The sequence below is a fragment of the Castor canadensis genome, chromosome 6, assembly GCF_047511655.1.
Source record: "Castor canadensis chromosome 6, mCasCan1.hap1v2, whole genome shotgun sequence".
Classification (NCBI taxonomy): Eukaryota; Metazoa; Chordata; class Mammalia; order Rodentia; family Castoridae; genus Castor; species Castor canadensis.
In genome coordinates this window covers 79,569,692-79,597,332 of record NC_133391.1, presented here as the reverse complement: position 1 = coordinate 79,597,332, position 27,641 = coordinate 79,569,692, and the positions used below count along the sequence as shown (strand labels likewise).

The 27,641-nt window shown below is 45.5% G+C and overlaps 1 protein-coding gene across 1 annotated transcript in view; it reads left to right on the top strand.

The window, feature by feature from the left end:
• Window positions 1–8,738, top strand: part of Ube2d2 (ubiquitin conjugating enzyme E2 D2) — a 44,662-nt gene extending 35,924 nt beyond the window's left edge. The window contains exons 6-7 of the mRNA XM_020167924.2: window positions 5,290–5,383; window positions 7,058–8,738. Of these exons, the coding sequence (XP_020023513.1) occupies window positions 5,290–5,383; window positions 7,058–7,103 (140 nt within the window). The 3' untranslated portion in view covers window positions 7,104–8,738. The remainder of the gene's footprint in view (window positions 1–5,289; window positions 5,384–7,057) is intronic.
• Window positions 8,739–27,641: the final 18,903 nt, after the last annotated feature.

Sequence of the window (27,641 nt, the reverse complement as noted above, 5' to 3'; positions counted from 1 at the left end):
TTAAAACTTTTTGGTTTTTTGCAGTGAACTTAGGGCCCTGTAAGGCAAGTGCTCTGCTACTGAGCTAGAGTCATAGACCCCTTTTCTTTTTTTGGCGGTATTGGGGTTGGAACTCAGAGCCTTAACACTTAATAAACAGGTAGGTGCCCTTCAGCCATGCCTCTAGCCCACATTGATTTGGTTATTTTTGAGAAAGAGGCTCTCCTTTATGTCTTGACTGGCCTGAACCACTATCCTTTATTTATGCTCCCTGTGTAGCTGGGATGACAAGCACATACTACTGTGCTCAGTTTATTAGTTGAAATGGGCGGGGGGGGGTGTCTTACTAACTTTTTGCCTGGGCTGGCCTTGAACCATAATCTCCTGATTTGCACTTCTGAGTATCTAGGATTATAGGCATGAGCCACTGTGCCTGGCTCATTTTTCACCTTTTTAATAGCAAAGATCTTTTGAAAAGAAGTCCAAATGCTAATAAAGTATACTGAAATGAGCACTCATATATGACTGATAGAATTTTAGACTTGTAAAACACAGTATGTGGTTATGTATTAAGAGAGTTAATTGCTGGGTGTGGTGGTAAACACTTATAATCTCAGCACTGGGTGGAGGGAAGCCCAAAGTAGAAGGATTGTGAGTTCCAGGCCAGTCTGGGCTATGTAGTGACACATGATCTCAAAAAACCAAGGGCTAGGGATGTAGCTCAGTGGTAGAATGATTGCCTAGCATATTTAAGGTCCTGGGTTCACTCCCCAGCAACACATACACAAAAAGAGAGACTTAATTATCCAAACCCTTTGACCCAGTAATTTTAGAGTATTGATTACCTTACAAATATTGTAAGGGGGAAAATACTATGGTTGAAAAAACAGAAAAGGGAAAAAAAAATGTATACCTGTCTTGAGGCAGTGTAGTTTCATTGTTAAATGCATAGATTCTGAGGTGGGTGCCAGTGACTCACATCTACAATCCTAGCTTCTCAGGGGGCAGAGATCAGGAGGAAGGGGGTTCGAGGCCAGCCTGGACAAATACTTCTCAAGACCCTATCTCAAAAATACCCAATACAAAAAAGGGCTGGTGGAGTGGCTCAAGTGTTAGAGTGCCTGCCTAGCAAGTGTGAGGCCCAGAGTTTCAAAACCAGTACATCCAAATAAATGAATGAATGAATAAATAACATAGATTCTGGGTCCAAATACATATTTTGAGATTTCATTTCCACTTTTTATTGAATGAAACTTGAGACACATTAACTTAAATATTCCTTTGTTTAAAATCCTGGGTTGCTAGGCAGGCACTCTTAACACTTGAGCCACACCTCTGGCCTTCCTATACATATATATATATATTTTTAAGTAATAATCTTTACTCTGATATTTTATCAGTTAGTCTCTCCCACCCTTTTAAACTGTTTTAATTAGCATATGTTAATAATATAAGGAGGGTTCATTATAATTCCATAGATGCACTTAATGTACTTTGAATAAGTTCAAGCACTAGGGTTTGAGTTCATGGCTCCACACTTGCTTAGCAAGTGCTCTTCCACTTGAGCCTCATCTCTAGCCTTGTATGCTTCAGTTTCTTCATCTGTAGACTAGGGATAATAAGTAGTTCATTGTCGTTATGAAGGTTAAAGAAGCACTCCTTATAAGCACTTCAATAACTGGCATAAAGGCACAATTGTCAAAAGCGTTAGATATTTTTCACATTATAATTTGGATGTTATGATTTATATACTCTTAGAAATTAAATTTTTAAAGGAAACAAAGACTTAGTGGCATTAAATTAAAATTTCTGAGCTGGGTGCTGGTGGCTGTAATTCTGTAATCCTACGTGGGAGGCTGAAATCAGGAGGATTGAGGTTCAAAGCCAGCACAGACAAATAGTTTGCAAGATCCCATCTCTAAAATAACCAGAGCAAAATGAACTGGAGGTTTGACTCAAGCAATGGAGCGCCTGCTTTGCAAATTGAAGCCCTGAGTTCATACTCCAGTCCCATAAGCAAGCAAACAAATAAAATTTTTGGTGTCCTAGGCAAAAATTAAAACAAACCTAGGAGGGCTGGTGGAGTAACTCAAGTATTAGAGCATCTGCATAGCAAGCATGAGGCCTTGAGTTCAAACTCCCCCCAGAAAACCATATTTGTAAAAGTTGTGAATGAAATAGCTTTCCAGAGTGCCCCCTCCAAAAGCCCTCTTGCCAAACAAAAAAAGCATTCTCTGTCTTCTTTTTTTACCCCTCCTCCCATCAGATACTGGGGTTTGAACTCAAATTAGCTAGGCAAAAAAAAAGGATTATTGAGTGAGTGTTTATGTACTTTTTCTTGTCTTATTGGTTGCTCTTCACCAAGTGCCAATAGAGAAATAAATTTAACAATGGGACCAAGAGAGGTAGAATGGCATAATTATGTTATGCTGTGTGTTGGGGACAGGGAGCTAGATAGCTGAAATAGTTGCTATAGCTCTTTTCTTTTCTTTCCCCTTCTCATGCCTGATATTCCCAGATATTTCAAATCATAAGGGCAGTTAAAAGTTTATTTAATTTCTCTTATCATCTGCCTATCTGGGTATAGCTATCTTTTAAAATAATTGTAGTACCATTTTGTTGAATTGAATGTCATTGTATCACCTAGTGAACTTGTCTTTAACAAGTTGCTTTTGTAAATTGAGTATATGGCAGGTATTTTTGTGAAAGGCCTCAATCCTGTCAGTGATATTAAATATCCTTTAGCATGCAGTCTTATTTTCAAGGATTATAATTGTGAACCAAAATCCTCCCCACCCCCATTTTTGGTGGTATTTGGGTTTGAACTCAGGGCCTCATGCTTAGTAGGCAGGTACTTTTACTGCTTGAGTCACTCCACTTAGCCCCATTTTTTTTTTTAATACTGGGTATTGAACCAAGTGCTGCATGTAGGCTAAGTATACTCTACCACTGAGCTTCACCTCCATTTCCCCCTCTACTTTGAATATACGTGTTAGGGACTTAATTATACATAAAACTTAACAAAATCCACTTGAGCATGTATTTTTAGAATTGCAAGTGACAGTGGATTATGACAGTAATGTAAATGGGTATAATACTGATGAAGAATATATCTGGGTGAAAGTTAAGTGACTTCAGTGAAGAGCCTGTGCCAAGTTGTAGAATTAGAAGTTAATCTCTTTGCAGAGGAAAGTATGTACATTATTATAAGCCAAAATCAATTTTCCACAAATTAAAGGAGCTAAGTAGTATACTAAACATCCCTTCACTAGGTACAGATAACCACTACCCTACTTTTCTTTCTTAGAAAGAAAGGGAGGAAAGCTATTTCTTTATAATTTGTCCTTTGGAGCTGGCGAATGGCTCAAGTGGTAGAGCACCTGTCTAGCAAGGGTGAAACCTTGAGTTCAAACCCCAGGACCATCAAAAAAAAAAAAGAAATGTAAAATTTGTGCTTTTAAAGGTTGCTTATTAGAAGAATACTTAAAGGGAATTTGTAATACATGCTAATCTGGCAGTATGCCTGACATTAGGTGAAGAATTGTTGTGGTACTCTTGCTAATTTAATAGATCAGAGAAGTTTCTTCTTTCTATACTCTACACTTTTAGGAGCATTCACAAATCTATTCCCTGTTCCCATTTCCAGGAGACACAGGAAATATTTCCTAATTGCTGTTAGAATGTTATATTTGAAGAGGAGGGCATCAGGTGATGACACCTGGCAATGGGAAGGAAAGCTGTTTTAGGAATGCCATCTGCCAGAATTCTGGACAACAGGAATGAAGAATCAGAAAATATCTGTCCTGACATATACTTACATACCTATATATACCGTTAGTTGGGCAGCAAAACAGCTTTTTTTTTTTTAAACCAAACTGAAAAGGGGCTTGTCAGTTTTTCTTCACCTCTCAAAAACCCTTGATTTTAGTAGAGAATTTGGTGTTTGGAGTAAAGTGGGCTCAGAGTTATCACCTTTTGGTAAAGAATATTTGTGAGAAATAAGATAGTTGAGTTTTGTTAGCATTAGAAGAGAAGGATTGGAATTTATCCCATTTCATCAGAGGATTCTTGAGGTTAATATGATCAGTGACCTGGGTTTCCCTCTTTTGCACTCAACAAGAAATTCATAAGTGCCAGACACTGGTGGCTCACACCTGTAATCCTAGCTACTCAGGAGGCAGAGATCAGAAGGATCACGGTTTGATGCCAGCCTGGGCAAATAGTTTGGGAGAACCCTATCTTGGAAAAAAAATCCAACACAAAATAGGGCTGGTGGAATGGTTCATGGTGTAGGCTGAGTTTGAACCCCAGTAACACAAAAAATAAATAAAAAGGAAATATGTAAGTTAATGATAAATTATTAACAGATGAAATTATACAATGGAGATTTGTCTGCATTGTCAATGAGGAAATGACTTAGATGAGAGCTAAATTATCACTGAAAAAAATTTGAGACATTCGTAGTTCTATATTATATCCTCAGTAATAAGTATGCGGCCATCCTATTTGGGGATAAGTTACTGGCCTTTAAGTTCTTTACTTGGGCTGAATTGTTTTTAGCTAAAAATAAATCAAATTTGTTGTATCAAAATAGTACCTGACGTTGAGAAAATAGTGATTGTTGAATTTCAAGTTGTCATTTTTGCCTAAGAGTACTCCAGCGTTACTGTTTTTGGAATTTTACCCTGAAGTTGGGCTTCTAAAATTTGAACTTTATGTTCTCTGACAAATGTTCTTAGTGTAGGAGTTGGAGGACCTGTTTTTGCTCTCTGAGCTATTCCCCCAACTCAAGATCTGTGTTTTCTAATTCCGTTCTAGACAGGTGCTCTCTCACTTGAGCCACTCCTCCAGCACTTTCTAATTCTAATTACTAGCCAAGCCCATTGGACAAATAACTTCATATGTCTGGGCAGCTTCTTTAGGACTTCAGGCGTAGAAATAGCCATGTCTACTGTTCTTACATCGTAAGAAAAATGTGAGACTTTGAACAAAGGAGCTGATACTCTTATGTGGGAGACAAAATGTCATTTAACATTAGCTTTCTGCTATTCATTTTAGTTTTTTAATGACTGAATTTGACATCTGTTTAAGCTTAAAATCTTTGATGATTATTGTTAATATAAAGTTAGGTAGAGTTTTCAAAACTGCAAGGCAGTACAGTATAAGTAGTTTTGTATTTCTTTGGCAAGTTGTATACCACTGAGCTACACCCCCAGCCTTAAATAGATTCTTAGAACTAATTTGTTGGCATTCGTTTCTTTCAACCCTTCGTTTTTGTTCTCTACTAATGTATACTTTCTTTTACCCTAGTTCTTTTGTCCATCTGTTCTCTGTTGTGTGATCCCAATCCAGATGATCCCTTAGTGCCTGAGATTGCTCGGATCTACAAAACAGATAGAGAAAAGTAAGTATGACCTCTAGATGAAAAGCTCTCTTTGGTAGGATGGGGATGTTGTCTCAAGTCTTTCTTATCTAACAGCTGAATATAAAATGAAGTCCTAACATACTCTCCTGGGGATGGAAAGAGGAGTATTTATCCAGGTATTATTATAAATAGATGATTCCAAGCTCATTTTTAGTTGTTTCATATGAATCCTATCTAGAAAAACTTTCTCTACAGTACTTTTTTCCAATAGCTTTTTGTCTTATATTTGACTTTTGACGCAAAGCTTTTTGCATCACATGCCCATTTATCTTACATGTGTTTCTTAAAATTAATGGAAAAGGGGAACTAATTTTCTACCATTTGGCATAATCTAAAGGAGGAAAATTAATAAATGCCATTAGACATGAAAGCTCTACATTTCTTACAAAAATAAAACTTGATGTAGAATTTCGATATCTTAGAACTTTAGAAATACGAATTCTTAAAAAGTGATCAGGATATAAATAAAGGTCCTGAGTGGGCACTGGTGGCTCACACCTGTAATCCGAGCTACTTGGGAGGCTGAGATCAGGAGGATCACAGTTCGAGGCCAGTAGAGCAAAGAGTTTTTAAGAACCTATCTCCAAAATAACCACAGCAAAATGGACTGGAGATGCAGTAGAGTGCACAAAGCAAGAGTTCAAACCCCAGTACTATGTCCCCCAAAAAAACCCATAATGCAGAATTTGTTTTGGTGGTACTGGGTTTGAACTCAGGACTTCATGCTTGCCAAGCAGGTGCTCTACCACTTGAGTCACTTCACCAGCACTGTTTTGTGTTGGGTATTTTTGAGATAGGGTCTCACAAACTTTCCCCAGGCTGGCTTCAAACCTTGATCCTTCTGATCTCTTTCTTCTGAGTAGCTAGGTTTATAGGCATGAGCCACCATCACTTGGCTTTTGAGTTACAGTTTTAAGAACCTCAAAGTGGGTGTAGTGGCTCATGCCACTAATTGTAGCTACTCAAGAGGATCCAGGTTAGAGGCCAACCTGAGCAAAAAATTAGGAAGATCCCATCTCAGTCAACTCAGTCAATAAGCTGGGCCTGGTGGTTCACACCTATCATCCCAGATACAGGGGAGGTGTAATTAAGACATTTGTGGTCCAAGTCTACATGGGCATAAACACAAGACCCTTTTCCAAAAATTACTAAAGCAAAAAGGGCTAGTAGCATAATTTAAGGATAGACTGCCTGCCTAGCAAGCACAAGGCTCTGAGTTCAAGTCCACTTCCCAGAAGAACCTCAATAGCTGAGTATGATCCCAGCATACTTATAATCCCTGTACTCAGGAAGCTAAGGTGGAACGATTGCTACATAGTGAGACCCTGTTTCAAGAAGAAAAAAACAACAACCTCGAATGAATGAATCAAAAGTTGAAGATCAATCAAGTGTAGAATAAGATATATGTGAGCAGATACTAAAATTTAATCAGAATCCTCTGTAAGTAGTATTTATAAGGAATTGTTTTCCATATTATAGCTATGTCCTACTGTCTTTGAGTATAGGCTAAATAGAAATTGGAGGTAGAAAGGTGACTTTGCTTGAATGTCCTAGAAGTATTGCCTTCAAGTTACTAGATGAATAAAATAAATGAAACCTGTTGCTTACTGACTCCTTGCCTATGTTAAGCAAAGCTTCTCTTTGTGTGTACAGGTACAACAGAATAGCTCGAGAATGGACTCAGAAGTATGCGATGTAATTAAAGAAATTATTGGATAACCTCTACAAATAAAGATAGGGGAACTCTGAAAGAGAAAGTCCTTTTTGATTTCCATTTGACTGCTTTCTATGAGCCCACGCCTCATCTTCCCCTGTGCACATGTTTACCTGATACAGCAGTGCTGCGTATTGTACATACTTGGAACAACAAACTAGAAATACTTCTGTACCAACATTGCCTCCTAGCAGAGAAGTGTGTGTGTGACAAGCCAGTTCTTCAGGCATAACCTAGGTGTGAGACTAAAAGCTTTCATTATTGACTTAAATTTGGATTACTGCAAGGTGTGAGGGGTGGTGGGTTCATGGTGTGTGTTTGGATTGGGGAGAAAGCTCCACTGACCTGTAGGAGATTGTTTTTAAGTGGAATCCATTTAAACCCAAAACAGTTATGAACAGCAAGGTGTGAAGAACATGAATCTGTTTCTGTATTCACTTTATTTGAAGGACCTACAACTTAGATGAAAGTTATGACCAACCACATCCAACCACCCACATCCTGTATTTTAAGGTCTAAGTTTTAACTGGTCAACATTTAAATGGATTGGAGCTATTAGTACATAAAGTATGATGGGCTTTGTTCCCAACTCTTTCTCATCTCCCTGCCCCTTCAACCTTCCTCCTTTCATCCCCTTTCTCTCCATATTCTTTGGTTTATATGTGGTTTCTCAGTTAATACATAGCTAATAGCTCTTATTTTTCTTATGTTTTTAACTGCTTAGGTCTATTTGGATGTAAGGGTGAAAATTCATTTGATGGAAATACTTGTGTATATTTAAAGACCCAATTGCTCCTCTGGAGCTTGTACGTTGAAGAATGGTTAATCTGTGTAATAAACTGATTACTACAGTCATTACATATAATTTTGTGTGAATAGGCTTTTTGATTGTAAGAACTTTGTCTAGCTGAGATTAGTGGTGGATTTTCCTCACCCCTGAAATATTTTCATTTATAGTGGTTGCATTTCAAAATCGTGAAAACAATTCCAGTTTACAGAGTAAAAAAAGATATCTGGAGAATAATTTTATTGAAGAAGATAGAGGCATAAAGTTAAAGGCATTTTTATGAAACTTACCTGTGCAGCACTCCAAGAACATGACTGTTAAACTTAGTAAGAAATTTGCCTTGTTGATGAAACTAAGCTGCATTTCACCAAAATCTTGTGACATTCCCTTGGTACATAGGACATAAAACACAAAGACATTTGCTATTTGGTAAGTTAAGTCTCTGTGATTGTAATTTTAAATGAGCGACTTTGACCAAACCTGGGAAACATGAGCACAATCTTGTACTGGAGAGTCTGCATAATTACTTTGCACTAACATTTGCAGGATGTTCATCCAATTTTAAATTGTACTGTATGTGGCTTTTTGAAGTCCTCCCTTGACTTTAGTAAAATGTAGTTTAAAACTTGTAAGCAACTGTGTTTGCCAGAAACATTAATCATGTGAACTAGACAAGTTACCTTTTTTCCTCCCTTCTTTTCCTAATCTAATTGTAAACCAGGCCAACCTGAAGGCCATGGCTGATACTCTCTAGCCATCAAGTTCTTAAAAATGCATCTTTACACTCTTGCACAAAAATTGAGGAATAAATGTCCACTGCTTTTGGTTTTCAACTTGTTCACCTTGTCTTATCTCTCAGTGTCACTGCTCTTCCATCTTAGAACTTACCTGTGATACAAGCTAAAAAACTCTCTGAAAGTTCTGCATTTTCAACTCCTGGCTTCATGTATGCTAATAAGCATCCTTGACCTTGTAAGTTTGACTGTTAACAGTTGTGGGAAAAAGAGAATTGAACTCTAACCTAAAATCACCCTGTAGTCTCAGTAATAGTGGGCAGGTGGGAATTCAGTTTTTGGTTTCTGTATGTGTGTATGGGGTTTTTTTATTGTTGATTTGTTTTTTGGGAATCAGACCCAAGGCCTTGCACATGCTAGTCAAATGCTTTCCCATTAAGTTACATCCCATCCTAAATCATCAGTTTTTGATTTGGCATTAACTATACTATTTAATATGGGTCGGTTGCAAGATCCTGAAAGCCCAGTTTTTATTTGCTTCTCAGAGAGGAAGAGAAAGCAGCCAGCCAGCTTATTACCATTTATTTGGTCATAATGTGTATTTTTGGTCTAATGTATATCTTTCACAACAGCAGTCTTAAGTATTTCTGTGCTAAATAAAAGCCGTCATTCTGGTGTGTAAGTACCAAATGAAAGGTTTGGATGATCACAAACAATTTGAGGCCCTTGAATGCAATTTGGTAATGCCTACTTGAATATGGAGCATGTTTGGTTCACTTGTGTACATGTGCCTTGTCCAGAATGAAGCCACCTTTCCCATTAGAACAAAAAATGTCACTCAGGGTAGTTCTCACCTAGGATCGGCAGATTTTTACAGGAGCTTCTCTGGCTTTGTCATATGTAAAAGCTAGTTTGTAGCAACCTCCATTTATCTTGGTGAAGTAGTGGTTACAAAGGAATGTCAAAGTTTATGGGTTTCCTTTTGTTTGCTTCTTAATAATAGCTTGGAATACTTTGTCAAGTTATAGTGAGAGCAGTTGCTTTCGGTAAAACTAAGTAATTTCAAATATCTGCATGCTCTGTTAACTGGCCAGTAGTGAAAGGGAGCATTGTTCTGCCAGCTTCTACCTTTGGCTAGAACAAAGAATTGGAAGGGCTGTAGAGGTGGGGAAGGATTTTGGAGACAGGAGTGTATGTGGTGGTCAGAGAGAGAAATCCTTTTTCTGTACTGACCTAGCAATAGAAGCATTCCTTTTCTACTTTAAACTGCTACAATATTGCACTTTTTGAATCACTCCTCTGCCTCAACCAGTTATTTTTGAGCCCTGACTGGGTTGTCAGGAAAAATGGGTTATTTCTAAATTTCATTTAGAATGCCTATAAATTGTCCCTTGTCTACAATTAAGGTGTAATTCTGACTTTGTTTCTGTGTGTTGCATAGCACTCCCTTAACACCCAGTGCCAAGGTTTTTGGGGGATTTTGTTTTTGTTTGGGATTTTTTTGGCGGTACTGAGGTTTGAATTTAGGGCCTCATGCTTGCTAGGCAGGCCCTCCATCACTTAACCTTGCCTCCGGCCTTTTTGCTTTAGTTAGTTTAGTTAGTTTTCAGAAAGGGTCTCTCATTTTTGCCTGGGGCATGACTCCGATTTCAGTCCTCCAGAGTAGCTGGGATTACAGACATGGACCACTGTGCTAGTCTTGAAATGTTTTTTTGTTTTTGTTTTTTTTGTGGTGGTGGGCCTTGAACTCAGGGTCTTTACCTTGAGCCACTCCACCAGCCCTATTTTTGTGAAGGGTTTTTCAAGATAGGGCCTCACAAACTATTTGCCAGGGCTGGCTTTGAACCATGATCTTCCTGCTTCCTGATCTCTGTCTCCTGAGTAGCTAGGATTACAGATGTGAGCCGCTGGCACCCGGCCTGTCCTGTAAAAGTTTAAATAGAACTTTCTTCTGTTCCTGGCCCTTCTGAATTATGAACATATCTTCTCTTCAAATTAAGAATTAACTACCCTTATGGCAAATTGTCCCTAATGTTAAGAACCTATCTCCTTTTGTTTCCTCTTTCTCCCTTTCTGAAACACTTTATTTCAAATAATGGGTTATTTTGATGGGTGCGATATTATTGAGGAGAAAGTAGATTTTTAATATGAAAATCATTGAAGGTATCAAACTATTGAACTATATATCTGTATGTATCCAAGCAGAGAAAATAGACTTCCTTCAAGGCACTCCTAGATCCTAGCTCCTATTCAGTTTTCCCTTGTGTTGTGCAAGCTCGTAGATGAAAACTGGCTTTCTCTAATTCTCTTTACCCCACAGAGCCTTCCTTAAAAGCCTTTCCCTGTCATTATAATCTTACTTACCCAGGGCTGTATAAGAAGCAGTTCAGAACCCTTTCAACATTTCTAGACCAATTCCTAGAGTGGGCTTAGAAATAGGAAAATTGGCCAGGGGATTGCACCGTCCGAGTTCATATGCATGAAGCAAATTCCCTCATCCTGTATTTTATCTTAAGTCAATTTAAGTGAGAAAGCTCAAAGGTTTGGACTAACTAAAGCCTGTGACTTCAGGGCTGATTGAATAATACAATCACCAATAGCTTTGCTCGTTCCCAATGATTGCTTCTGGACTGGTTGAGGCAAAGTCAGACATTTTTGTTACAAGTGATCACTTTTCGTCTTTGCATTATTTATGGAGTTTTATTTGGTCAGAGGCATAGTGTAATCTGCCTTTTAGCAGATTTAAGTCAGTATGAATAACGGTACCAGTACAGCAGCTTAATAGTCATGTTTGATTGAGTTCTTTTTCATTGTTTTTAACCTTCTGTATAAACTGCTATTTGCAGACTAGCCTTTTACAAGTCTGGGATACCTGATTGGTCTGCATTTATTCTGAAAGCAAATGGCTGATCACACATGAAAAGCAAAAAGTAGCCACTGAATACCGAGGCTTGGCCTCCTATTATGTGAAAGAAGAGCAGCAGAAGCCTTGGGGGATGTATTGTATTCCTTTTCAAAGTTCTAAAGATACAGGGGTGACTGCTGCCATTTCATCAGGCACGCCCCTCTCTTCCCTGAGCTACTTGTTCTCAAAGATTCTCCTGTTTGAACTTCCTTCTAAGTACTTACCAATTTTGGGTGTTGTTTTGTTTGTTTTGCTTTGATTTTTGTTTTGTTTTGTTTTTTGAGATGAGGCCTTACCACGTTCCTAGGCTGGTCATGAACTCATGCACTCAAAGTGATGGCCCTGCCTCAGCCAGTGCCAAGTGCCAGCACTGCAGCCATGTTACTTCACCCAGCTCAATTCTTGAATCTTTGCTTTCCCCCCCCCCCCCCCCCCCCCGGTGCTGGGGACCGAACTCAGGGCCTTACACTTGCCAGGCAAGCGCTCTTCCACTGAGCTAAATCCCCAACCCCTCAATTCTTGAATCTTGAAAGGCATCCCCCTGCCCTGTATTGTTAGCACCTTTAGAGAACAAGTGACTTAGGGGGAGGGTTTTGTTGGGACAGACAAGCTATTCCCCAAATTTCCAGCTTTCTTGCGTTTTCCATAGAAATGAGATAAATTTGGAAGTTTCTAGAAGCAGCCACAAGTGTAATCTGACATTTGGGCTCCAGAGCTAGCACCATCTCAGAGGTAAGAGAAATGTTCCATACTTGTAACTAACAAAAGCAAGAATACCTATTTGGTAGCAGTGGTGTCTGGAGCTTTCCCCAGCTAATAAGTGACAGTACTGGTCTGGTTCCTCTGGGCAGTTCTCCTCACCCACCCACTACTCCCCCTTCCCCCAAACCAGCATCACTGCCATCTTGAGGGGAGCTGACTGGGCTTCTAGTCACTAGTTGCAGGGGGAACTGTGGAAACCAAGACTGGCTCAGACCTAATACAGCTCACTTTCTGGGAGAATGGTCCAGGACATCTCAACTTAGCCCTCTTTTGGAGAAAACAAGGCAAGAACATAAGAGTGAGAAAGGTTCTGTTGCATTGTTAACAAGTTGCAGGGTGGGTTTCAGATTTATATTTGGGTGTGTGGAATTGCTCTGACCTGTTGTGTCCCTAGCTTGGTCCTACTCATCCTGCCCCCCATCAGCCTCTGACTCAGGTGTCAGCAGAATTGGGGTTACAGTCAGTGTTCACAGGTGGAAGAGATGACTGAAATGTTTTTGTTTGTGTGGGAAGTGATATGATAGCCTGAGTGGGTGCTAGTGCCTGAGTGGCCAGCAGAGGGCAGTGATGACCCATAGCTCTTAGCCGTTCTAAGGTGTGTGGTCAGTGAATCTGTATGGGCAGAACCTGAGAGGGGCTTTTGTTGGATTGGGGAAGCTGCTTTTGGGCTTGGTTTTTATTTGCCATGTCTGGAACCAGTCAGGTTCTCAGCCTTACAATGAGGGAACAGGTGAGTGACCAACATTGCAGCCCAAGGCCTACCACTATCCCAAGGCCTACTCTATCAGGCTGTTAGTTCCACTCTCCCTTCCCCATTGCTGTTGTAACTATTTCCCTGTGTGTGAACAGGCCAGGCAGGGTCTAACCCAGGACTTTTGCCCACTTGGCTGCATGCTACATGGGAACAAAGAAGTGTCTGTTGCTTCATGTGAACATGGGAGTCCGCGTTTCTGGTAGTGTGGCCTTTTGCAGAAGTAGTCCTTGTGCTCCCACTGAACCCACTCTCACATACGTGCCCATCTACCCTGGGCAACCATAACATGGCTCCTTCAGGCCCCGAGGATGGTGGCTTGGGACCCGAGGAGCAGAGCAGGCACTGATGACAGGGCCTGAGAAATGTTCTTTTCTTGTCTGTTTCGATCTGTTTGGGGTCCCCAGGCTCCCCAGTCTTCCAGCCCAACAGCTGCAAGCCTCCAGGGCCACCACCCGGAAGCCAGCTGCTTCTTCATGGGGAATTCTTTGAAATTCTAGTCTTGGCCATCTGGGTATGCAAATATCTGCAGATTTGCTGAGCCCACCAAGTGGCTGCAACCCAGGCAGAGTTGTGAGAACTGCCACTACCCCCAGATGGGGAAAGCTGCTAGAGGCTATTGTTGCCTATAAGTTAGGCTTTTTCCTACTGATAAACTTTAGAGAGGGAGGTCTTGGGGGCTCCCCAGATCCTGCTTTAGTTCCTAACCATGTGAGGGACTTTGCATCCAAAGGAAGCTCTGGGCCTAAGAAAGTCTCTGGAATAAATCCTGAGGGAATCCTTGCTGACTAGAGGGATGGGGGCTACCTGTAGGGAAAGCCCCTGGCTTGATACTACCTCAGACATAGCAGTGGAGCTGGGGCTAGCAGCCTGGCCCCCAGAATGCCTTGCTCTCCCCCAGACTCCCCTCCTGGGGCTGGTTATCTGGCTGCAACAGAAAGAATGTGTGCTCTGGTGGGGAAGGGGGGGGGTCAGGGTCAGGGCGGAAACCTGGGAATGTAGACTCCCTGCCTGCCCTTGTCCCTGTTAGAAGGAGGGAGCCATAGAGAATGTGGTTGACAGGCTCCAGGCGTGGGAGAGCATAGGCCAGCGTGTGTGTGTGTGTGTGTGTGTGTGTGTGTATGTGTGTATGCAGGAGGGGCTGTTCATGTGTTCAGGAGCTTGTGAGAGTAAGAATTGTGAGTGTGGACATTCCTTAGTGTTTATGCATATGGCTGTGAGCCTAAATCTGTAGCCTTTGAAGAACAGGATTCAGTTCTAGGTTTGAATCACAGGCCCAAGACCTTTCCATTGTAAATCTTGGGCAACTAATTTATCTGTTGTTTGGTTTTTCTCATCTATTAAGTGGGCACTTGGTTCCTAGTCTGGTCCATAGGCGATGCTTGATGGAAAATAGACTTTTTATTAAAGAGTTGTGTCTGTGGAGGCTTAAGGGTTCAGGACTGCAGGTATGGATGGTGGGACCTCTTTCCTAGATTTCTGTACAACCCAGAGGTTTGTCCTTCTTGAAGCAGTTACCAGTTCTTGAGTTACTCTGGGACCTGAGCAGGATTTATGGCCCTTTGTGGCCAGTGGCTCACAAACCCACTCAGCAAGAGTGTCCACAAATAGGGTAGGTAGGCAGATGGATGGACATGCCTGGCCGACCTGACTATAGCAGTACCTCCTGTTGAATAAAGCCTGGAGGAAGGGAGTTAGAGGAAAAATTTGCCTCCATCCATGGGGGTGGAGGGTGCTGTGGAAGACCAGATCTTCCCTAGCTGTTTTCCCAGCCCTGCCTGAAGGGGGAAGGACAGGGATGAGTAAGTGGATAATTGCAGTCACTACTATAGCCAATAATATCCCTTCTAGTCAAGGAAAACCTCTCTGGGGAGGCTGTCTCGCATCAGTGTGCAGGACTTGGGATCCTGACACAGAGAGGTTGGAAAATTAACCAACGTCACACAGCCAGGCAAAAGTGAGGAATGTTGGAAGTCAGTCTAGATATGACCTTTAGGGGGAGCTTCCTGGCTGCAAGAGGTTCCTAGAAGCCCCTGGGTGGGCCCAGGCCTGAACTGAAAGAAGTGAAAGGTACAGCCCAGCTGTCCCTTCCTTCCCTGGAACAGTCCCTAAAGGACTAAGGATCTTGGCCCTGCTTCCTCACACGTCAACCCATTGGGGATGGGAATGGAGAACATTTGCTGAGATCCAGGCCCAGTCATGCTTTCTGCTTTAGATTTGTAATGGACAGAGCCTTTCTGGGGACTGCAGCTGATAGCTCAGTTTATTTTGAGGAAAATGAAGGAATGGAGACAAGGATTAACTAGGGATATCTCTTAGGGAGCTTATTTGGGAGGCTCTGAGATTCTGGGTAGGTGATGGTTGGGGATGGAAGTGCTTTGTATCTTACAGTGGGAGAAACAGGAAATGATGCCAGTAGCTATGTACTAGTTGAGTTACCTGGTGAAGATTGGGGGTGATTTCCCCACCAGAGCCACAGGGGTCCACTGCATGGTCATACCCTCTCTCTGAGGGGCGTGGCTATGTATTGGGAGAAGTTCAGCAGCTTGAATTGTGTTTGTGACACTCAAGTTATTTTCCAGATATGTGTAATGGCTAGTTTTGCTGCTGGGGTGAATCAGGTTCTGAGAGAGGAAGGGACCAAACTGGAAGAGAATGATGTCAAGTAGATAGTCATTATATAGACATGATCTAGTATCATATAACCATTAATAATAAGCTAAGGACAGACAGACAGACACATGTATGTGTTGAGTGGTTACTGTATGCCTGGCCCTGTGGTATTTACTTGTAGTCCTGTCAGAAGACCCTTAGTTAATGCTGGTTTGCCTGTGAGTGTGATAGGGTGCACAATTATATTTGTGTTGGGATGAAACAGCTTTATCCCTGTCTTAGTTATTGGGGTGCATCTTGTGGCATTTCGCCCTTTTGTATACTAAGGCTCTTCATACTGTTGCATAGAGTGAGATCCAATTAACAATGTTCTTTGAGGTGGTGATGATGTGTAATGTGGCTATGTGACTTTTTGCTTTGTTGTGCAGCCAGAATATATAACTCCCCACTGTTGTGTGGTTGAGACTAGCTAGTGGAATGGATGACTCATTTTGTGACCTGGTGACATGGTGGATGTCTAGGGTAGGGTCATCAGTTGTGTGAGGCCCAGTGGTGGTACGGTAAACTGGTTTTGTGATAGTGTGACTGATTGTATATCATTGTATAGTTATGTGTCTCTGACCCTGTTGTATGCCCATGCAAACAGAGGTTTGACCCTGGTGTGAATTGTGTCAGAGACTATGTGGTGTAATTCTGTGTGAGTCTGCCTCCTTTGTGGTGTGGTGGCCCATAGTAATGTCTCCCGGACTGATTCTGTGTCCCTGCGACCCCTTCCTGTGCCGTCTTGCGGGTCTGTGTGTTTTTTGACCTCTGCCACTGATACCCCCAACCCTGGCCAGCCGCGCCACCCCTCCCCCGCGCCATCCGCCAGCGCCGCACGGCGATCGATCGCCATTGATTGTCCCTGACAAGCTGCTCCACTTTCCAGCCAATGTCAGGAGGGGGGATCTCCGCCGCCCTGGCGGTGTCATTTCCACACACTCCCTGGGCTGTTGCCAGCACAGACACATCCAAGAGCCGGCCTGGATTGCCGGGAGAGCGGACCGGACAGCCCATTTTACTGAGGAAGCCCCCGACGGCACGGCCCAACCTCCACCAGCTGGCTGAGCCGCCCCTCACTCGGGGTGGGCGAGTGGGTGGATGTTGTCCCTACATGAGTTTGAACTGGCTGGGCTGTGAGAGCGCCTGTGCGCTGGCCCCTGGTGAGGCCAGCCGTTTCCGGCGGGGCGGAGGCGCCTGCGGGCCAACTTTGCTGGCCCAAAACAGATGCTAATGATTTTCCGGGAGGCTCTGGTTATCTCTGGCCCCAGCCGGCTTGCGTGCTTGTGTGCAGATCTAGGCTCGGCACCTACAACCTCCCTACCTTCCATTCCCACCCGAGTCCCACCAAATGACCACTTGACCCCAGTGGACCGTGAGGGTTGAAGGCTGTCCCTGGTGTCCCAGAACTGTGGCTGAGTGAGAATATATGCTCCTTGTCCACTCTGGATGCTACTACCTTGTCTGAGACCTCTCCCAAAGCACATCCCTATCACACGCACACACGCATTTGCGGGTAACTGAGGTTCATAGGAGCAGTGCTGCCTAAACTCATGTGACCCTATCTTCTGTTCAGCTGAGTGTGTCACCCTCTTTGAGAGCCATCCAGGCGGGAGCCCACAGTCCCCCCACGCTTCTCCGCCCTCATCCAGGGGCCAGAGCCAATTTCCAGACTCCCTGGTGGAAGTGCTGACGTGGCTTTGGGCAGCTGTCTGGGGCCGGGAAGCGGGGCAGATGTCACGCAGCCCGGGGGAGGAGGCAGCGGCTCCACAGGGAGGGCGGGTAGGGCCTCTGGCTAGGCGAGACTGCCTCCTCCCCTACAGACCTAGCTCTGTCAGTCTGGAGCTAGGATATAGCCACTGGGCTAGGCTGACCATCCAAGACTAGCTCCAGCTCTTCTGTGTGGCTACTGACAAGTGCTGCAGCCTCTCTGAGTCTCTTCCTCTTCTGTTAGAAAATTGAAGCACCTGCTTTGAATGGGCTCGATCTTCAAGTGAGAGCAGAGGTGTATGGAGCCCCCAGCCCAGTGCCAGGCACATTGTTCCTGCTCAATAAATGTCAGCTATTGTTATTGTTGTCTTTGCAAGTGGGAGCGAGGTGTGTTCAAAGGCAAAATGGAGCCCTCGGTGCCAGCTGGCTTCAGAGGTCATTCTAGCTAGCCTGCTGTCTCACTGCCCCTGCCCTCTACATTTCTTATGCCTGTCTACATTTGCGTCAGCCTCTCTTGGCTCTGCCTGCTGCCAAGCTGTCCCCCCCAACACACACAAACACACCTCTTATCTGTGTGATTCCCTCCTATCTGGCGGCCACATTGGGTCCCTCAAGCAACACAACCCCCTGGGAACAGCAATCGATGGGGCGGAACAGCCTCCCTGACAGATGGACCCAAGGAGGCTGGGCTGCTTCAGTAGAGCTCCCTAGGAAACCGGAGACAGGAGCTGAGCTACCATAGCTGCCTCCTAAATAGAAATGGGAGGGGGTGGAGAGATGAGGAGGCGGCCAGAGCTCTCAACCAGCCTATGACTTGTCCAGTCCTTTAGGACTGTCCCCACTGTTTTGCACAGGCCCAGAATCCTCATTGGGAGAGGGTTCTGAAGTTTGCCTGGAAGTAAATGTATAAGCCCCTCCAACCCCCTCTGGGCTGCTGAAATACATTGCCACGCCCCTCACCCTGGGTACCAGAAACTGGTGTGGGTAGGTGAAAGCCTTTTTTAAGGCTTGAACTTGTGATTCTCCTGCCTCAGCCTCCCAAGTAGCTGGGATTAGAGGTGAGTGCCGCCAAGCCTGGTCACAAGGGGCCTTTGAAGACAGAGTGGCAGAAAGCGTTCTCTGCCTAGCATGCCAGTGAGAGATGATGAGCTTTAGTGTCTGTTTATGTGGTGGTGGTAGTGGATAGAGAATGCCTCCCCTTTCTAGCTCCTAGATTAGTCAGGGAAGTTATTCCTGGGCTTTTTACACCTCCGTACTTGACATTCTGGGTCATAGGCCATTTAATTCTTTGTTCTGTGTATTATAAGATGTTTAACCTTATCTCTCTTTTCTACTCATTAGATGCCAGTAGTAGCAGTTCTGACAAAAAGGTCTCCAAAGGACTGGGAATGTAGCTCAGTGGTAGAGCCCTTGCTCACCATGCACAAGGGCCTGGGTTTGATCGCGTACTACAGAAAGTCTCCAGACATTGCCAAATGTTCTGTGGGAGATTTTCTAGTTGAAAACCACTGCTTTAGCCTCAAGACCAACCCTCTGCAGGGGACAGCCAGGATGGCATGGGGATGCCAGATCTGCAATAGTGGGGAGGGAATCTTCCAAAACAGCCCTGTCCTCAGCTGTCTCAGGTCCAGAATTATTACCCCCATTGCCCCAACTGCCAGGTTGGAGCAAGCCGTGCTTGCCTGAGATGGCAGGGCTGTTGGTGTCACTGCTCAGCTGCTCTGGGCATGGTGCCAACACCATACTGCTGAAGTCATGGAGGCAGGGGAGTAGACAAGGTCATGGGGCTGTCTAGGTGGCCTTTGATCCAGCCAGCTCAAGATGGGGGCTGCCAGCACTGATTTGATGGTCCTCCCTCCCCTCGGTGCCTGGTAACGGCTCTGCTGTCTCCCTCTAGGTCACTGTTGGTCAGAGATGGCGCTGGCCGGACTCAGACAGTGGGGGTACTGCCAGGAGTAGGAGAGATGGTGAACATAGGTCCAGCAGGCCCAGACAACTGGCCACCTGAGCACTGAGCTGATGACTGCCCCCTCCAGGAAGGTGGGAGGGGGGAGAACATTGGGGTTGGCTAAATGTTTCTAAATGTTTCTGAATATCTCCAACCCTAGCCCCTAAAACAGAGGATTGGGGTGGGGCCGCCTTCTGGAGTCATTTTCCTTATCCTGCCCAGGCTGCCAGGCAGGCAGGCAAGCAGGCAAGCTCTCTGATATACTGTCTCACTGCTGGGAAGACCCTACTTCTGTCTAACCTACTTCCTTTCTTCCTAAAGTATCAACCCTGTCCTGATCTGCATGCTCTGGCCCTAACAGAAATGATGCTCAGCACAACATTACAGTCCTTCTGATTGGGTGTGCCCTCATTCCTGGGAAAGAGAGCTTTTTTTTTTTTTTTTTTTTTGGCAGTACCAGGGTTTGAACTCAGGGCCTCATGCTTGCTTGGCAGGTGCTCTACCACCAGCCACTCCGCCAGCCCCAGATGGAGGGATGAGAATGCCTAAGTGGACAAGGCCAGGGAGTGATGGTGGAAGAGGGGCACTGGTGCCAGAAAACAGTCTTATGACACACTGACCTGTCACCAGTTTTGGGGGGGGGGGTCCTAGGTTGGTGAGGATGGAGTGGCTGGGAAGTGGGCAGTGGCTTTGTAATCAGAGATAAGCCTGGTTGGCTAAGGCCTGCAGCTTGGGACTAGGGTTTAAAATAGTGCCTCAGCCTGGCCAGGATCGGGTTCGGGTCACTCAAAAGGCAATGTAGCCATCACTATCCAGCTCAGGTTTCTTGCTTTCCCTGATGATTTGGCAGTAAAGGAAGGAGTGGGCTACTGAAACACATGTGCCTCAGGAAAGGGGTTCGGACACCCTCACTACAATACCCTGACTAGGCACTGGCCTGTCTTCTTCCCATGCCCCACCTCCGTATGACACAGACGAGCTCCAGCCACATCCTGATGCCTTCCCTCCTCTTCTGTAAACATTTATTTAGTATCAACTGGGGGCCAGACCCTGGGCAACGCAAGGAAATGGGTAAGGAAGGACTTATCCCTGTCCTGGGCTGCAGCAGTGTATGGAGGGGGAAGGTGATCCATATACAGTAGTGATCTGCTTCGACTTCATTCTGGAAAATTTTAGGCATAAGTACCTCAAATGGTAGAGTGCCTGTCTAGCAAGCAAGCAGTGAGGCCCTGAGTTTAAACCCCAGCACCGCAAAAAAAAAAAAAATCAAATTTGCTCAGTATTTTGGGATAGGCACATGGCTCAACTGGTAGTGTACTTGACTAGCAAGGCCCTGAGTTCAAATTCCAGTACCACACAAAACCTAGGCATAAGGAAAGCAGGAGGCAGAAACATCCTCGAAGGCTCGAAGGAGTGTTAAGCCTCAGGTAAGCCTTCCATCTGAGAACATGAAGGTGGCTGCAATGGGCAGATAAGAATGTTCTCAAAAGCTACTGGTTATCCTGGAGCTTTTCCCAGGAAGTTCACACCCCAGTTTTCTCTGGAGGGAGAGACCAAAGAGTGACGTGGCACAACTCTCACCCTCTTCAACCTCTCCCTGCCCAGGCAAGGATTTCAGGTGCAGGTCTGTGAGAGTATTCTGGTAATTCTATGTCCAAATAGGTACCCACTTTCTCAGGCTGGCCCAAGGAATGGGGAAGGGACAGGGGACAAGAAAAGTGAGTCCCTTCCAGTTTTCCAAGGAAGGTAGATAGTTGTTGCCCTGCCAGTGTCCATTATCCTATTAGGAAGAGGGAAAAAATGATGTACAACAATAAAAAGCTCTATCTAGCCATGGTCCTGTTCCACTCTCTCTGCTACAGTTTCTGGGCAGTGGCTCCTGGGGTCTGGCAGGTAGAGAATTCTCCCCACTTTCCCTTCCTGCCTCAGCTCTGTGTCAGAGTAGGGGAAGGTGGGCAATCCAGGGGTACCAGGTGTCCTCTCTAGCCAGAGCAGTGGCCAGCCTTCCTGACAGCTCACATATATCTAAAGAAATCATCATGTGTATCTTAATGACTTCTCAACAGCCCCTGTTTGAAGCATGCCCAATTTAGGCATGCCGGAAGTAACTTTTTCTATTTCCTTAGGGAATCATCTCACTTATGAATTTTCTGAATCTGCAATCTCGATTAAAAGTTGACTTTTTTTTTAATGTCTCCTCAGCTTCTGCGATGCCTCCCTCGTGAAAGGGGTGGCAGCACCATCCGTCCTCTCTCATTGGCCTGTCTGGAGAATCCTTCAGGGGGAGAGGAGGGACAGAGTGACCAAGTCTCCCTATAGAAGCTGGGGGGTGTGAGCTAGGGGAGGGGCTCCCAGAGAGGTGGGGGGCATTGGTGGTCTCCTATCCACCTACACCCCCATCTGTCCCCGTATCAGAGGCTCCCAGCAGTAATACACTGGGAGGACAGATGTCTCCTCAGCTATAGCTTAAGAATTTGAGGAAGAGATGGATTGAACCCATCTCTTATTCTTGATGCATAAAACTGTTCTGAATCCAGGCCCTGTTCCTGTACAGCTGTCATAGCCAGGATAAGTCACCTCCCCTCTCAGAACCTCAGTTTCCTTACTTGCAAAAATCGTAATAGATTGCTACACAGATTACCTACTAGACAGATAAAGGGTTTCCTTAAATAATTCCTCCAGTAAGGCAGCCCTGTTGTTTCCACTGGGTCCCCAACCCCAAGATGGAGAGGTTAGGATGCAGAGGGTCCCATCCCAATTGTGAACAGCATCTAGTTCTTTTCCTCACCCTATTCATTATATAATCCTTGTGACAAGCACTCCTTTAGGTAGAATGGGTGGGACTGGCATAATTATGTGGTACTGGTGGGGCTGGGGTTTGCCCAGGGGTTGCCCCAAGGCCCACCCAAAATGCCTGGTTCTTTCCTCTGGGAGACATAGGTCTGCAGCAGGAAGGCTGGAGGGCAGACTAGGAGAAGCTCCCAGAATTTAAAGATAGGGCCACCTCCACAGAAACTCCCCTTCTCCCTGAGAGTTGGGGGAAGAACTTGCTAAGGTGCTGAGACCTCTGGCTCTAACCTCTGACCTTTGACTTCTGCCCCAGTGTGGGGACTCAGGGCCAGAGTCAGGATTGGGGGTGGGCCCAGGGGACCTGGTGGCGGCTCTGGGAGTTAACGATTTACAAGGGGCCCCTTCTTGAGGCCTCCTCCCTGGCCCAGCAGGCAACCCGTGACTGCCCAGGCAGCTAGACACAGAACTAGTCCCACCAGTTCAAAGAGTAGTTCATCCTGGGCCCACCCCAGGCACCACCTGAGTACCCTATTCTCTGGTGTCTGAAGGAATGGCATAGTAGGGTTTAGTGGTTGGGGTGTTTGGGACCCCTGGTTTAAAGAGAAGCTGAACTGTCCCATTGTGAAGGGCATTTATCATCTTGCTCTGCCATCTGGGGCCCATTGGTGAGAGACCGAGCCCCACCCCTGTCCCCAGCAGGCCTCCCCCATGCCAGCCCACCTTAGCCTTCAGGCCTTGCGTAGGGCGCCTTCAGGCCCCACTGACTTCTCACTGCCCAGGCTTAGGGCCTCCAGGTTTGGGAGCAGTACCCACCCCTCCACCATGCCTCCCCTTCAGTTACCTCCCCTCCCTCTTCCTACTGTGGGGATGGGACTGGAACCACAGCTTTGGCCTCTGGGAACACTCAGTCCCATTCCCACAGGGCAGACAACTGAATCTTGATTGTGCCTAGCGAAGCCAAGCCTAACAGTTTAGGGACATGACACTCCCTTAGCCCCCTCCACTATCCCTACTCATCCTCTCCTTTCCACATAGTCTGAATTCCCTGTTCCGGCCAGAGAATGTGAGCTTTGTCTGTGGTTAACTATAGCATGTATGTAGTTGGGGGCAGGGGGTAGGAAAATGGACCCACACCTATACTCCTCCATACAGCCATTTCCAGTCACTGGGGCATTAATCAGTGATGCACATTAGCTTACTTATGGTAGTTGTAGAAAATGCTTCAGATAAGGTTTGGATTGAAATCCTGGTTTTCCTACTTTGTAACCTCAGGCAAAGTGTCCAAACATAAGGATTCAGTACACACAGAAATTAGCACCATGCTGGACACATTTTAAGTGCTCAGAAGGATGTTAGCTACAATTGTTATTACTGGTAGTACCTACAACAAGGCCTCTGTCAGGTGAGAGACCCTCCCTTACCCTCAAAGAATTTTCCTGGGTGGCAGTAGTGAGTGGACAGGGAAACAGATGAGCAAATAAAAGCTGTTTCTTGGGGCTGGGTATACAGCTCAGTGGTTGAGAGTTTGCCTAGTATGAGTGAAGCTCTGGGTTCGCTCTCCAGCCCTGCACAAAAGAAAAAATGCAGAAAAGCTATTTCTGTGCAATGTGGTCACTGTGGTCATATGAAGGGACAGATGACAGGCCCAAAGCCAAGCCACAGAGTGCAGGTGTGCAGTGCATGCACTTCAAAATGGTACCTAGCAAAGGCTAAAAGGCCATCATGAACCTTTTCTAATTAGCACAAAGTCTCCTGGTGGCCTTGTAGGTGGGACCAAACTCAGGTTAGGAGTGACAGAGAAGGTTCCCAGTAGAAGTGTTCTTGTTGTTCGATAGGAGTTTGTGGGGTGAGACTTATTAAAGCCCTTTTAGACAAAGGGAACAGAACATGCAAAGCTCTGTAAACCTGAAATGGGGCGGTCTTGGGGGTATCCCAGGGGTCTACCAGTGTTAAGTGGTATTAATCAGCACAACCTGGGGACTGTAGGGAGGAAAGTGCTGGTTAGGGAAGCAAGGTCAAGTGGGTTAAAGGGCTTGAGCTAATCCTATGAGCTCTGGGGAGATACCATAGGACATGAACCAGGTGAGTCCCAGATCAGATCTGTTCTGAAAAGCCTCACAATGACAGCAAATTTCTCAGGGTCAAGGAACAACTTGGGTGCCAATCTTACTTCAGTTTCCTTATCTGAAAAATGAGGACAATATAAGGAGTAAATGAGATAGGTAAGGGCTTCATCAGTGACAGACATGAATGTTATCAGCAGGATTCAAGATCCAGTAGCTTATGCCCGTAATACTAGTTACTTGAAAGGTTGAAATCAGGAGGGTCTATGTTCAAGGCTAGCCCAGGCAGAGTAAAATGGACTGGAGGTGTGACTCAAGTGTTAGAGCAGCTGCTTTGCAAAGGTGAAGCCCTGATTTCAAACCCCAGTCCCCTCAAAAAAAAAAAAGGATCATCATACTTAGTTTACAGAATTGATATATTCCTCTGCAGAAGACAGGGAAGATGGATACACCAGCCCTCTTTTGCCCAAAGGTGCTAGAAACTTGAGGAATTTGCTTCCTAACTTGAAGGCTTGATTGAATGGGTGAAAACTCAGGAGAAAGTTAAATAACAATGTGAAACAAATATTCCTTCTTGGATGTGGGGGGAGGGGCATAAAATTGAGCCAAGATAACATCCTTTCTTCTTGGGAAAGGGGGCGAAGGTGGGGATGATCTCTCCCAAAGGCAAAGATTCCCACCCCATCTATACTGGATGTCCTCCACTTGTCTCACTTATCCATGATTGAGAGTTCTTGGATCTCTCCCATCAGCATGGATGGTTTGCTCATGAAATTTCCTGGTCATGTTGCATTTTCCATCTATACAATCTACCCCTTTCCTCTCTGGTTCCCCTGAGTTGGACAGGTGAGGGCTGGATCTCTCCCAGTTCTTAATTTCTATGAGAAGGGGAAAACACCAAGATTTACCCTCTAAACTGGGCCAGGAACATGTCATCACGGCTGTCCTGGGGAGGCCATCCCCATTTGGATCCCCATGGCAGCCTGCAGCGCCTTGGGCTTTGCCCTCCTGAGTTTGGGAGTGAGGTGGGGACAGAGGTCCCCAAAAAGCTGATAATTAACAGCATAAAGTGGGGATCCCAGCATAGAGCATTTTTTTGGGGGGTGCAGGTCTATTTTTTGGCAGTACTGGGGTTTGAACTCAGGGCCTTATGCTTGCTAGGTAGGCACTCTTATCACTTGAACCACTCCATCAGCCGTTTTGTGTTGGGTATTTTTGAGATAGGGTCTTATAAACTATTTGCCCAGGCTGGCTTTGAACCTAGATCCTCCTGATCTCTGCCTCCTGAGTAGCTAGGATTATAGGTTAAAGTTACCAGTGCCAGGCTCAGTGTACAGTTCCTGATTCTAGACTGACCTTAGGCTTCAGGGACTCGAGGGATAGTTTCTTGGGTCCCAATCTTCTGGGGCCTGCTGCTGACTCTCAGGGAATAGGTCCTTCCTCACCTCCCCCAGAAATGATAGACGGGAACTGGTTAAATGCTGGGATATCCTGGAGTATCTAAACTAGGGAATTATGTTCCCTTTTTCCTTGTGTGGTCAGTGCCAAACAGTGCCTGACACTCAGGGTTAAGCCCAGAGGGACTACCTGACACTCAGGGTGAGGCCCTAGACTTCAAACAGTATAGGGGCTGGGTGCAAAAGACTCAGCCTGTAATCCTGGCTACTGAGGGGCAGAGATCAGGAGGATGGAGGTTCCAAACCAGCCCTAGGCAAATAGTTCAAGAGACCCTATCTCGAAAAAAATCATCACAAAAAAGTGACTTGTGGAATGGCTCAAGTGGTAAGAGCCCTGCCTAGCAAGTGTGAGGCCCTGAGTTCAAATCCCAGTCACATACACACACAGTCACACAGTTTAGGGGTGAGCATTTGGGTGCCTTCACTGTTTTAAAACTGTTTCCATAGCAAGCACCTTGCTTTTACTCACATGCTATGTTTGTTTGGGGTAGCTTTGCAGAAGTCTGTTGGAAAGGTGGAGAGGGGCTCAACACCTCCCCAAGGAAGCCGTTCTTTGGCACTGTAGGTAAGAGAGGACACATCAGCATTTGGGCAAGGAAGGAATTAGCTAGGAAGTGGGTGTCTGCAATATCTGGGAGCAGTCATTCCTTGTAGCCTGGGATGTCTGGAGGAAGAAGGGAGGCAACACATTCCAGATGAGGTCTGCCCCTTGACCTCACTCCCACCTCCCAGCTGGATTAAGGCCCCAAATCCACATATAGAAGGCTTGGAGGGTTGGTATCAAGCTGCAGCTCCGGGAGACCCGGGTTCCAAGGTCCTGGTCATGGCTGGGAGATAGCCAGGCCACGCAGAGGAGAGGAAGCAGCGAGGTGGGAGACAGTTTCGCTTCTCTCACAGAGAGGCCTCGCCTGTGGCTGGAGGCGCCTCGGTCGCCGTCGCCGCAGTTAACTCCCTGTTATCTGGACCCCAATCGATTTCAGACTGCAACGTTTGACATGAGGCGGACTTCCCCAACCGCACTGCTCCTCTGCTCCTCCTCTCATCCCCCACCCTGGTTTGGGTCTGGGGGCTGCATTTTCTCTGCCTAGAAAAAGGTCTTTTTTTTTTTTTTTTTGGTGGGATTGGAAACCCTCCAGCACGAATCTCAGAGAATTGGAGAACTTCCACTTTGGGATTATATGCAGTTTGGGATTATACGACCCTGGGGCTCTCTCTATGGGTCGCTAAGAGGAAGACATCTGCAGTCATAGGATTAGCCCAAGATGGGCAGACGGAGAGGACACTGATGGGATGTGCGGGCTCAAATCTGTCTGTCCCCACTGGGCGTTTACTCTGGCAGGGCTTAGTTTTCTTTCTCTTCTTCGGCCAGTTTCTATTGAGCGCTGCTGTGTTCCAGGTACTGTTTCAGCCCGAGTTCTTAGGCCACGGTTCTAGGACACCGCAGCGTGGTCACCTAAACCTCAGAACTCAGAGGTTAGGCTGGCGTCTGCCTCTTAAGAAATAAAATGACCATTCTTGAATCAGTTTCCTCATCTGTGAAATGGGGACAGGAATTTCTGCCTCTTTTCTCCCGGCGGACCTAGCTAGTGCCCACTGAATCCAGAAAAGTGCTCTGGGAAGGGTGGGGTCTTTGAACACACGCTTAGGTTCAACAACCCTCGGCTAGGAGTCTCGAGCCCAAAGAGCACCTGAGCTGGGGGTACGCGGCCAAATCCTCCAGTTCCTTGTAGCCTCTTGCCCCGATAAACAGGGAGCAGAGGGACGGCAGATTTACCCGGAAGGTGTGTCTCCGTCTCCAAGCCCAGGAAACCCTTACAAAGGTGTGTGTGTGGCGGAGGGGGGGGTCCTCTTTTTTTTTTTTTTTTCCCCGCAAAGTTTGCGCGGAAAAATGGTGAAGGAGGGCGCTCGGGGAGCTGAGCCTGGGCCGACCTCGCCAGGGCGCGGGGATCTGGAAGCGCAGCGGC